The sequence below is a fragment of the Eretmochelys imbricata genome, chromosome 7 (genome assembly GCF_965152235.1).
Source record: "Eretmochelys imbricata isolate rEreImb1 chromosome 7, rEreImb1.hap1, whole genome shotgun sequence".
Taxonomy (NCBI): Eukaryota; Metazoa; Chordata; order Testudines; family Cheloniidae; genus Eretmochelys; species Eretmochelys imbricata.
The window spans coordinates 53,340,473-53,353,024 of NC_135578.1; the positions used below are offsets into that span (position 1 = coordinate 53,340,473).

Here is a 12,552-nt window from a genome sequence, read left to right on the forward strand (position 1 = left end):
AAATCATACTGACAAGAACAGAATTTTAAAGAATTATTTGGAAAACAACATTCTTTAAAAATCTGATTAATTGAACTTGTGTGCATGAAAAAAAACCACCATAAGACTGGTAGCTGCCTTTTGACACAATAAGTATTTATTCCCAAGTCTGCACATTTTTGTACTGAAACATCTAGATCATCATTTTGTTAATAGGTAGAGTCAGGGTTCCCCCCCCACTCTGAACTCTAGGGTACCGATATGGGGACCTGCATGAAAGACCCCCTAAGCTTATTTCTACCAGCTTAGGTTAAAAACTTCCCCAAGGCACAAATTCTTCCTTGTCCTTGGATGGTATCACTGCCACCACCAAGTGAGTTAGACAAAGATTTAGGAAAAGGACCACTTGGAGTTCCTGTTTCCCCAAAATATCCCCCCCCATCCCTTCACCCCCTTTCCTGGGGAGGCTTGAGAGTAATCATGGTGAGCACAGACCAGACCCTTGGGTTTTTAGGACACTAAAAACCCAATCAGATTCTTAAAAACAAAACTTTATTATAAAGAAAAAATTAAAAGAAGCACCTTTGTAAAATCAGGATGGAAGGTAATTTTACAGGGTAATAAGATTTAAAATACAGAGGATTCCCCTCTAGGCAAAACTTTAAAGTTACAAAAAACAGGAATAAACCTCCCTCTTAGCACAGAGAAAATTCTCAAGCTAAAATAGAAGATAACCTAACGCATTTCCTTGTGATTACTTACAGTTTGTAATCCTAGATGCTTATTTCAGATATGGCTTTAGGAGATGTGTTTTTCCTGCCCTGGTCCATCCCTGTCCCGGAGAGAACACAAAGAGAGCACAAACAAAAACCTTCCCCCACAGATTTGAAAGTTTCTTCTTCCCTTATTGGTCCTTTTGGTCAGGTACCAACCACGTTATTTGAGCTTCTTAACCCTTTACAGGTAAAGGAGGGATTTTATGCTCTCCTTAGATGTATGTTAATCACAGGTAGATTGGAGCATAATGCAAAGTAAATGATGTAAGCAGCATGGTGTCTCAAAACATACTTTCTAGCAGCATGAGAATAATACATAAAATATTTCTTCATTAATCTGTGCCCCAAGGGAGTATGGAAAATAACATGGAACACACTAATTGAAAATACACCCACACTAGAATAGGGAGGACAGTGGAATATAGTTATGCCACAAAAGGTATTGCTTCACAATCGTTTCCCTTTGATTTTTCACTTACCATATAACTCTTACTTTCAGTTTGGAAACTTTTTAAAGATGCTGCAAAATGATGGTTTACTTTGGATACACCCACACTTCAATATTAGACTCAACCAGATGTGTAGATCATTTTTATATATGTGTTTATAGTTTGCGGGTTATAGGCTCTCTGACTTTATTTTTAAGGCCACAGATGTTTGTTTAGATGACATGTTCCTTACACATGCAAACTGGCAACATACTATTCTAACTGCAGATTTTCCAGTACACTGTTTATATAGTTCTATTGAAAGCTCTGCCCAGCAGTTTGTCAACCATTCTATTTTCAGGAATAAAATGTCACTGTAGACTGAAACTTGGAAGAAGGAACAAAACAAACAGGCTCAAGGTTTTTTTGTTATTGAGTTAACAATAAAATCAGTTTTTAAGAAACGGTTATTGAGCAATTAAACCTTAATGTGGATCTAATCACTGCTGGTATTTTGGGAGAAAGAAAGATTAAGGCCAGAAGTACATCAAAGCAAGCACAGAGAATGCAATTCTTGATTCCTCTGTAAAGAGATTATCTTGCATCAAGTCTGGGATAGGGGTGTGACAATTACTGCCCCCAAGCCAGAGGCTAGCTGCAGGGCTGTAGCACTGCTGTCTTGGGGCCAATATTAGGCCTATGGCCTGGAGGAAGGATCACTGCACCCTGTGCAGGGGTTCCTAGTCACTGGATCCATGTAAGTATAGATCCAGTGGACACTATCCATATCACCAAAATCAAAGCAGCTGTGGAGTGTTCTCTCTTGGCAGGCATAGGATATGGAGACGCCATCTCTCTTCCCCTCTCCACTATGCAGTCATGTCACATGTGTGTTTTTCCACACTCAAACGCCCATTTAGGGGTATTGTGGGGGCAAAGAGGGCCTTTGCCAGCAAGTGAAGTTCACCCATTTTGTTTTAGCTGCTTTACTACATAAGTTTCTAAGGATGCTCAGTTGACTACTGTATACATTAAAAACTGCTTGCTTATTTAAGAGATCTGTGTATGGTAGTTGTGCACTAGAGACAGTAACAACTAAGCTGGTCTCCTTTGGATTGTTTTTATTACAAGTGCCATATAAGCACATTGCTTAGCAAATCCCACAAACAGATACTGTTTTATAGTAGGGCACTCTTCCATGTAACCAAAACAAATGCCCATGTATATTTTTAGGTAGTGTGCATGCAGGGCTATATATGCTGAGGTTATTCCTTTATAACAGCTAAGGTACATTGGCAGTAATGCCATAGAAACCCTTGCAGTTTCCTTAGTACTGCATGCAAAATGTAAAGAGCAAATCAATCCTATAGGTGGGCTTGGGTTCTTTACTAGCATGGATCACTAGGTGTCTTAGATTGTTACCCAGCACCATTTACCACAATTAGCCTCTCTTTCAAAGAATATAAAGTTAGTGTATTTTATAGTCAGTATTTTTGAAAGGAGTTGGACATTTTGTCAGAAAGCTTCACACTTTTACATTAAATTGTAATCCAGCACTTTTTCTTCTGTACTGAATTATATATATAACTTTAGGATAAAATTAGCCTATGATGTAGTCTTGCCTACTCTCCATGACTTAGATCAGGCTCTGCCCATTTTCATTCAGGGAATTATGAGAAGTAGTTTATATGTGAGATTTTCCACCTGTGATCTAAGGGGATGAGAAAACATTTACATTTTTTCTCTTGCTAGTAGTCTGCAAGAAGCCATGATCTTCCTTTGAGGGGGGCAAATACCTGTGCATTCCCCACCCGTATGAGCATAGTGGTGCAAAGATGCAGTGGAACTGGTGCAATCATTTGTCACGTGTGGGGACTGCACAGCATGGAGCACAGCTCTGTTTGGACTACCAGTGTGCTTTGGGATAGATTAGTGTGGGCCAGGGACGGACTGGAACGGGGTAGTGGATCCACCATTTTGTGGATTGAATGGTGGTTAATGTGGCCAGAGAAGGGAATCAGTAGCTGCAGCAGACACACCAGGCCTCATCTGGAGTACTGTGTCCAGTTTTGGGCCCCACACTACAAGAAGGATGTGGATAAATTGGAGAGAGTCCAGCGAAGGGCAAGAAAAATGATTAGGGGTCTGGAACACATGACTTATGAGAAGAGGCTGAGGGAACTGGGATTGTTTAGTCTGCAGAAGAGAAGAATGAGCGGGAATTTGATAGCTGCTTTCAACTACCTGAGAGGTGGTTCCAGAGAGGATGGTTCTAGACTATTCTCAGTGGTAGAAGAGGACAGGACAAGGAGTAATGGTCTCAAGTTGCAGTGGGGGAGGTTTAGGTTGGATATTAGGAAAAACTTTTTCACTAGGAGGGTGGTGAAACACTGGAATGCGTTACCTAGGGAGGTGGTAGAATCTCCTTCCTTAGAAGTTTTTAAGGTCAGGCTTGACAAAGCCCTGGCTGGGATGATTTAATTGGGGATTGGTCCTGCTTTGAGCAGGGGGTTGGACTAGATGACCTCCTGAGGTCCCTTCCAACCCTGATATTCTATGATTCAGTGTGCTCTGAGAGGAGGATTCCTTTCTATTAAGCCCCTGCAGAATCCCCAGTGCACAGGTCAGCTACTTAGGCTGAAAGGATCTGCCCTCTAGTAGCTTGCTTTTGGAAACTCTGTCTATGCAAAAAGAGTCACAGTCTTTTTTAACCCACACAGCAGCTTTCTTCAGTATTCTGCATGTGGTCTGTTTGGAAAGCCCACTGATTTCAGTGAAAGTTCTACATCCAGAATACTCCCTAGAGATCAGCAACATGTATTGGAAAGAACAGTTCTGTCCTAAATGGTCACTGAGTTTGCATCCAGAATACATCCTCAGCAATGCAACTGCGCAAAACAGTGTTAATATGGCACTAGTGGATCAAGACTGTTAATTGCGATAAAATGCCTTCCTAACTGTTAAGAGGTTGTTCCTCTCCCCAGGAGTGTGTGGTAAAACTTAGACAAGTTCCTTGCGTGTCTCTCTGAAATATTAACTGTAAAGTTTAACACTACATTCAGTTAGTACTTTGCATTATGTAAATTGGCTGGTAATGCATAACTCGTTCACTCTTAGCCTGCAGCAATGACTCAAAGTACTCAGGGCACAATTCAAGCTGCGCCCAACTTCGATGCTGGGAGGGATGCAGAAATACTGCGCAAGGCTATGAAGGGATTTGGTAAGAGAAGATCTGTATTTAGTGATTACTACAGAGTTTATGTTTATTAGCCAAAAAGTTAAAGGCATTTTTCTTTTCTTCTAATTGTATAGATCTTGGGTAAAAAAATTTCAGACTCCTAATTCTCAGTTGGTGCTTTTGAAAACTGTACCCTTTAAGCATATATATTGTCCAACATTTTTAATTTTTATGTATATATGTGTATAAAAATTTGCACTGTATTTGTCAAAACTCTAAAAATTGTAAAAATGAACAGTTTTGGAGGATGATGTTTAATTTCTTGTAAGAAATTGCCTTTTTATTTCCTAGGAACGGATGAGCAGGCTATCATTAATGTTGTGTCCAATCGCTCTAACGATCAAAGGCAAAAAATCAAGGCAGCTTTCAAGACGATGTATGGCAAGGTATGTTCATTGGTTACTCTTCTAACCAATAAACAAATTGGCAGTGATACAGCAAACCTGGTTGTCTGTAATGGTATTTTAGTCCCAGGTAGAGTGCACCCAATTTTTGTTTTTAAAATTTCTGTGTACGCTTAGCTACATTCCTTGTTCTACCAGTAGCTCCAGGAACTTCAGTACAGCCCTGACAATTGGTGGGATTTCTTCAAGCACTGTCTTTCCATGACCAAACAATAAGTTTCCTTTATTTGTATTAATTATTTGAAGGGCAGAACATAATGAAATTCAAACTATACCTATGTGGAAGACATCAGAAATACTTTAGCAGGTAATATTAACGTATGGAATGTGATCTTGATTAATTGGAAAGACACTCTGAAACTAATGGAACAAAATTCAGCAAGAATCAGTGTAAAGTGTTCCATGAAAGACAAACTATTTACATGCAGTTAGAGAGACTGGGGTCTAAACCCTAAAGTCCTTACTCAGGCAAAACTGCTACTTAAGTACAAACTTCAAGAATTGACCGTGGAGGATAGCCTACTATAGGTGGTGGTAACATGGAGCAGGATCTGAGTTATACAGGGTAATTTATGGTATAAGCAAACTCTGTAAAACTGTTACACTCAAACCAGTGTTAGACTATGATTGTTTCAACTTTAATATGAGTAAACCAAGTGAAGTAATTCAACTTCACTTGGTTTACTCATATTAAAGTTAAAACAAACATAGTCTAACACTCTAAGCACCACAGAGTAAGCCTCATTGGACAACTATGGTTAGATTTAGATAACATATTTTAAAAGAAAATTTGAGCTCTGAGGACAGGAAATAAAATAATAAAACATTTAGTTTGTGACTAACCTTTGCACTGGGTCCTGATTATAAGACCAGTCTGATACTATTGTCGTAGTGTACCTTGTCACTGAACAAGTGGTAAATATGCATTATATATAGTAAACTCTGCTCTCTCCATTTTGCACACTCCTGGCAGCTAATTTGTTTGTCATGACCCATCATCTTTGAGTTCCAGGAAACAGGCTGCAAAGTTTTCATATCTGCTTTGGTGGAGTTGGCCTTTTCTGGTGATCAAAAAAGTTTAGACATTTCTTGCCACTTTCTCTGATTTTTGCCCCCCAAAAAGGGAGTGTAGGGCTTTAAATGAGGAATTTTTCAGGAGTCTGCTGAGCTACTGTGTCACTTAGCTACTGTGCTGCATCACATGACATTTAACTCCATAATATTATTTTAGTGATAGTGTCTCGGGGAAGATGAGAACAAAAGCTTTGTGGGATGGCGGGGAAAAAGAAACCACCCTGGAAATCTTGAAAAGAGTTTAGATCCTAAAAATGGGCAAGCATTGTAACTGCTAAAATATTACCTTTCTCTCAGGAACATGTAGCCAGAAATATTATTGATTGAAATATTTGTAATTTACAAATAGGGAAAGAATATCCATATTATATCTGTAAAAATGTTCCTTTTAAATTACTTCTGTGCTCTGGCAGTGCCTAGAAACCACAACCAAGACTGAAACCCTGTTGTGCCTAGGTGCTGTGAGTGAGAAACCAAGTGAGAAACTTGCCCCCCAGAGTTGAGACTTCAAAAAAAGTGGGGGAGAAGCTAGCAGTATGGAGAGGACTTTGAAAAGATTAGCTCTCCTGGTGCACGTTGCTGTGCCACTCTGAGAGAAAGGAAGGAGATCTGTCTTCATTTTTGTTACTTGCCCTCAAGTGTGGTGTTGGGGAGTTCCTTAGGTATGGGTTTGTCACATGACTGCTAGGTATCATGCTTTGTCAGCAACAGCATCCCTGTTGATCACAATTTGGAGGCAGGTGTTGCAGCAGAGTAGTCTGAAACAGCTAGGCCTTCGTGCATAGAAAACTTTAAAAGACAACATGCCCAGGAAAAGAAAATTGGGTCAGTGCCCCTTTTTTGTCCTTCGATAGATAAAGAAGGCCCAAATTTGTTTTTCCTTAAAATCAAATACGTTTTCTACATGTCTTATGGTTGAGATTAAGATTTTATCTACTCTGTTTTTCCTAAAAAAAATTCTAGGGGCAGTTGGAGAATTAGAACAATTATGACCCTATAGCTATCAATGCATGAAACCTAATTAATTCAGCTAGGAGTCCGGTGGCACCTTAAAGACTAACAGATTTATTTGGGCATAAGCTTTCATAAGCTAAAAATCCCACTTCTTCAGATGCAACTGTTAGTCTTTAAGGTGCCACCTGACTCCTCGTTGTTTTTGTGCATACAGACAAACACGGCTACCCCCTCTGATACTAATTAATTCAAGACAGGAAAGTAGTTGTATTCACAAAAAGAAAAGGAGTACTTGTGGCACCTTAGAGACTAACCAATTCATGTGAGCATAAGCATAAGTTGTATTCAGTGTGTTTAAAACTTTGTGCTCTATTAGAAATAGAAGAAAGTATCTTTGTTAAAGATAAAGCATTCTTCAGTTAACGATTTCATAGAATTATAGAATATCAGGGTTGGAAGGGACCTCAGGAGGTCATCCAGTCCAACCCCCTGCTCAAAGCAGGACCAATCCCCAGGTTTTGCCCCAGATCCCTAAATGGCTCCCTCAAGGATTGAACTCACAACCCTGGGTTTAGCAGGCCAATGCTCAAACAACTGAGCTAGCTCTTATAACCCTCCCTGGAGATACAGTTAGAATCAGGGAAGGTCAGACATGACATTTCTAAAGATAAGGCAATCAAGGAGTCAAAACAAAAATGATGTTCAGATACAGGACTTCAAGATTTCTTTATACACCAAAAAGAAGCCCAAAAGTGTGCAAACCAATTCCCCATCTACTTCTACGCCCCATTTGTAGGTCTCATAGTTAAAGATTAGCACCAAGACCTTGAAACAGTTCTGATAGTGGGCTAAGATAGAGTATCAGTGCAATGTGCTTCTCTGTCTCTATTAATTAGTGGGATGGACTATGCAATCTTCAACACAGCCTTCACCTTCAGATACAAGGAGACAGCACTGGTTCAGCAGTGACAGGAATTCTACAGACTGACCTACCTGACAGTCTGTAGAATAGCTTATTGTCTGTCTTCTCTAAATGGAAAAGCAGCACTCGTTCAGATATATACGGAAGGAAGATAGATGACCGTGCATATTTCAATAACTTACCAGTCATTAAGTGAATTGCTGAGGATGGGTGCTGTAGATGGAACCTGAATAGCTACAGAAAGCAGCTTTTTTGTTTTTATTGAAATACCAGAGGAAAGGTGAATGTTTTAATGTGTATCAAGGATGTTTCACTCATTTGCCAGGAAGCTAACATGCTCTTGAACTTCCCTTTTGCTATAGTAGTTAACCCATTCGTCCTGCCACACCAGAAAACTAGAATGACCATGGTGCTTTCCAGCTGGGAAAGAGCAGTTAGTATATTTTATTAATGTTCCTTCGCTACAATACTGTGTCCCAAAGGGTAAAAACCATGTAGTGGTTGAAATCTAAAATTAGGAGACCTAAGCCGTGAGGTAAGTGGGGCAATGGGATACTGGGAGAAAACACAAGGAGGAGGGTGCACCAGGGGAGGCCTCCTGATTCATACTGAGCAAGTAGGGCAATCGGCTTGTTATCTTAGGTGCTTGTACACGAACGCAAGAAGCCTGGGAAACAAACAGGAAGAATTGGAAGTCCTTGGACAGTCAAGGAACTATGATGTGATTGGAATAACAGAGACTTGGTGGGGTAACTCACATGACTGGAGCACTGTCACGGATGTGTATAAACTGTTCTGGAGAGCTGGCTATATTTTAAAGAAGCCTTATTGAGGGTGCAGGAACAAACCATCCCGATGTGCAGAAAGAATAGCAAATATGGCAGGCGACCAGCTTGGCTCAACAGAGAAATCTTCGGTGAGTTTAAACACAAAAACGAAGCTTCCAAGAAGTGGAAACTTGGACAGATGACTAGAGAGGAGTATAAAAATATTGCTTGAGCATGCAGGGATGTAATCAGGAAGGCCAAAGCGCAATTGGAGTTGCCGCTAGCAAGGGATGTGAAGGGTAACAAGAAGGGTTTCTACAGGTATGTTAGCAACAAGAAGGAGGTCAGGGAAAGTGTGGGACCCTTACTGAATGAGAGAGACAACCTAGTGACAGATGATGTGGAAAAAGCTGAAGTACTCAATGCTTTTTTTGCCTTGGTCTTCACAGACAAGGTCAGCTCCCAGACTGCTGCACTGGGCAGCACAGTATGTGGAGGAGGTGAGCAGCCCTCAGTGGTGAAAGAACAAGTTAAGGATTATTTAGAAAAGCTGGAGATGCACAAGTCCATGGGGCCGGATGCAATGCATCTGAGGGTGCTGAGGGAGTTGGCTGATGTGATTGCAGAGCCATTGGCCATTATCTTTGAAAACTCATGTTGATCGGGGGAGTTCCTGGACGATTGGAAAAAGGCAAATATAGTGTCTATCTTTAAAAAAGGGAAGAAGGAGAGAATCCAGGGAACTACAGCCTCACTCAGTCCCTGAAAAATCATGGAGCAGGTCCTCAAGGAATCCATTTTGAAGCACTTAGAGGAGAGGAAGGTGATCAGAACAGTCAATATGAATTCACCAAGGGCAAGTCATGCCTGACCAACCTGACTGTCTTCTGTGATGAGATAACTGGCTCTGTGGATATGGGGAAAGCAGTGGATGTGATATAACTTGACTTGCTATTTTTTGTACATAATCAAAATATAGTTATAGTTAGTTGGCCAAAACCAGAACCTCTAATCCAAACCCCTTTTGAATTTTGTGGGAGGAGGGTTTATGTTTGAATTCTGGATCCAAAATTCAGATGGGTCTATTTTCTGGTTCTCTCAGAAACAGTAGATGCCACAACCTTTTCATTAGCTAAAATAATGGAAATCTTGAAAAATCAACTAATCCTGTGAGACTTCTGCCTTTTTGGTCTGAAATCTTGCATAGACTGCTCAGTAGTTTACAGCAGTGTAATAAACAATATTAATGCCTAGAGTGATCATCTGAACCCTAACCCCAGCCTATAACCTCCAGCAAATCTGAACATCTGAATACTGCCTCTTCAACCCCTTCCTAATTACCACACTGTTCGTGTACTACATATTTGTATTGTAACCTCATACTTATTTTTGTAATTGGATAGGATTTAATTAAAGATCTGAAGTCTGAACTAAGTGGAAACATGGAAGAACTGATACTAGCCTTGTTCATGCCACCTACCTATTATGATGCCTGGAGTTTACGTCATGCAATGAAGGTATAATTTTATCATGACTAAAACACTGAATTAGACACCTCCTATGTTATAGGACACAACAGTTTTGCAGTTTTAGTAATTCCTGACTAGTCCCAACTCTTTCAGAGTTTAGAGTCCTTTTTATAAGTCTTATAAACAAGGCCAGTAGAAAATCATCGTGGTGGAAACATTTTGAGCCTATGGGTTTTGGAGGAGATTTAAATAACTTTTCTATAAGCATCCAAGTTCCTGTATTTATAGTTTCTAGCCCTCTAAACAGATTACCATTTAGCCTCAGCTGCAGAACAGGAAACTTCCAAGAGGTCATATTAAAGAGCCAAGACCAATTAAAATTTAAGGTGGGGAATCAACTCTTAACTTTCACTGCCGTTAGATCACTTCTCCTGGCTGCACTGTTTGCTAGAACATCAGTTCACACAGTCGGTAAGTCAGGCTACAATTAAAACTCCAGGTCTTTTGATCAGCCCACCATTCTGAAATTTGAAAAAGTCCAAAACTCTTCTCGCTGTAAATAAAGAGCAATTAAAACTATTCTCGTTAATTTGCAGTTGGTATTTTTAAGCCTGTTTCAGGTACTGACCATCTGGCAACACTAGCACCATTGTATTATTATTTTTAGAGTCATGAGTGAATTTCCATGCAAATCCATTATTTTCCTATATGCATGCAAAGACACAGAGTAGCTGTGAGTCAGCACATTTTACATACACACAGAGAACAAAATAAAACTGCATTAAGGGTAACAGAGTATCTTTCTCCAAGTGACTTCCCAAAGCAGGGGTGGCCAACCTGAGCCTGAGAAGGAGCCAGAATTTACCAATGTACATTGCTAAAGAGCCACAGTAATACATCAGCACCCCGCCATCAGCTCCCCACCCCCATTCCCAGCACCTCCTGCCCACCAGTAGCCCCGTCGATCAGCGACTTCCCCTTCCTCCCCGCATAGCAGGCTCAGGGGAGGGGGCAGGAAGGGATGGAGTGGGGGCAGGGCCTGTGGCAGAGCCAAGGGTTGAGCAGCGAGCACCCCCCGGCACACTGGAAAGTTGGCACCTGCAGCTCCAGCCCCAGAGTCGGTGCCCATACAAGGAGCCGCATATTAACTTCTGAAGAGCTGCATGTGGCTCCGGAGCCACAGGTTGGCCACTGCGCCCCAAAGAATGTTAAAATGCTTTGTCGTGTTGGGGTCAGTGAATTTCATATAATTGTTCAAGTATTTGAGAAATTCCATTTTTAACTCAAGTGAGCTGGTAGTAATAGTAGTAGTAGTAATAATAATAAAAGTTAATATGTTAATGCTGTTTCCCCTCTAGCTGCACTTCATTGGCTAGCACTTTGTGGGCAGTACTGGAAACTAGTATCATAACCCACATAGCCCAGCAATGAGTGGACAGTGGGCTGGCAGAAATAATTAAGTACATCCTGTCTAAGAATGAATGGTAAAAATGTCAGTTGTGTATATATAAAATGTTTTTATACAGATGAGGTTTCAAAAGCTACAGATTTCTACACAACATGGAGTACGATTCAGTAAGACCTCCTTTAGGGCAGGTGTAAGAGACATCCTTGACTTACTCTTATTTATACTACAGCAGAGCCTGCACACATTTCAGTTGAGACACCACTGACACCAACCATTGTGGTAAGCTCCCTAAAAACAACAGGAGATGGCTCCTGCCCTGAAGAGTCTTTATTTATTTATTTTTTTTAAAGGCAGAGGGATGATAAGGGTAACCGTGACAGGAAGGCCTGGTGCAGCAAAATTTGCTGTATGATTTTTTTTGGTATGTATTAAAAAGGGGCATATTAATGAAGCTCCCACTTATGCCAGATATAGGAGGAGAGGCTAAATTTGGAACAGAGAACTACTTGTAAACTCAGCAAAATAGGATCCAGATACACATGTTCTGTTTCGAATGCTGCTTTGACAAGACATTACTTTGTTTCAAACTGCGTATTAGAAGGTAATTGTTAGTTTGCAGTATAAAATAAGGTAGTCAAACTGCAGGACAAAAGTAACGGGCTTAATCTGCAGCAAGGGAAGTTTAGGTTAGATATTAAGAAAAACCTTCCAACTTTAAGGATAGGTAAGCACTGGAATAGGCTTCTAAGGGAGGATGTGGAATCCCAGTCATTGGAGGGTTTTAAGAACCAATTAGACAAACGATTGTCAGGGTGGTATAGGTGGTATTTCAGGGTGGTCCTGCGTCAGCACAGAGGCATGGGACTAGATTACTTCTTGAGGTCCCTTGCAGCCCTACATTTCTCTGTTTAATTATCGTTATTTCCTTTCTAAAATTTTCCTTTTCTCTAACTGGCTGTGCTTGGCTCATTGTTCATGCCCTCTGTTAGTAGTTTCTCAAAACTCCTAACTCAACAGTTGTTTAAAAAACAAAACAAATCCAGACCCATATCTTACATTTTGAGTAATGAGATCAGAGAGGATTTAGAATTTTCAGAAAGGATGGACAGATGCTGCTCTTACAATTGAAATAT

General features: G+C 40.5%; 1 protein-coding gene across 2 annotated transcripts in view; it reads left to right on the top strand.

Annotated features, from left to right (window-relative positions):
- The window catches only part of ANXA7 (annexin A7), a 57,049-nt gene that overhangs the window by 33,964 nt on the left and 10,533 nt on the right, over positions 1 to 12,552 (top strand). For both annotated transcript variants that reach the window (XM_077822672.1, XM_077822671.1), the window contains exons 6-8: positions 4,301 to 4,403; positions 4,713 to 4,807; positions 9,946 to 10,059. In XM_077822672.1, the coding sequence (XP_077678798.1) occupies positions 4,301 to 4,403; positions 4,713 to 4,807; positions 9,946 to 10,059 (312 nt within the window). The remainder of the gene's footprint in view (positions 1 to 4,300; positions 4,404 to 4,712; positions 4,808 to 9,945; positions 10,060 to 12,552) is intronic.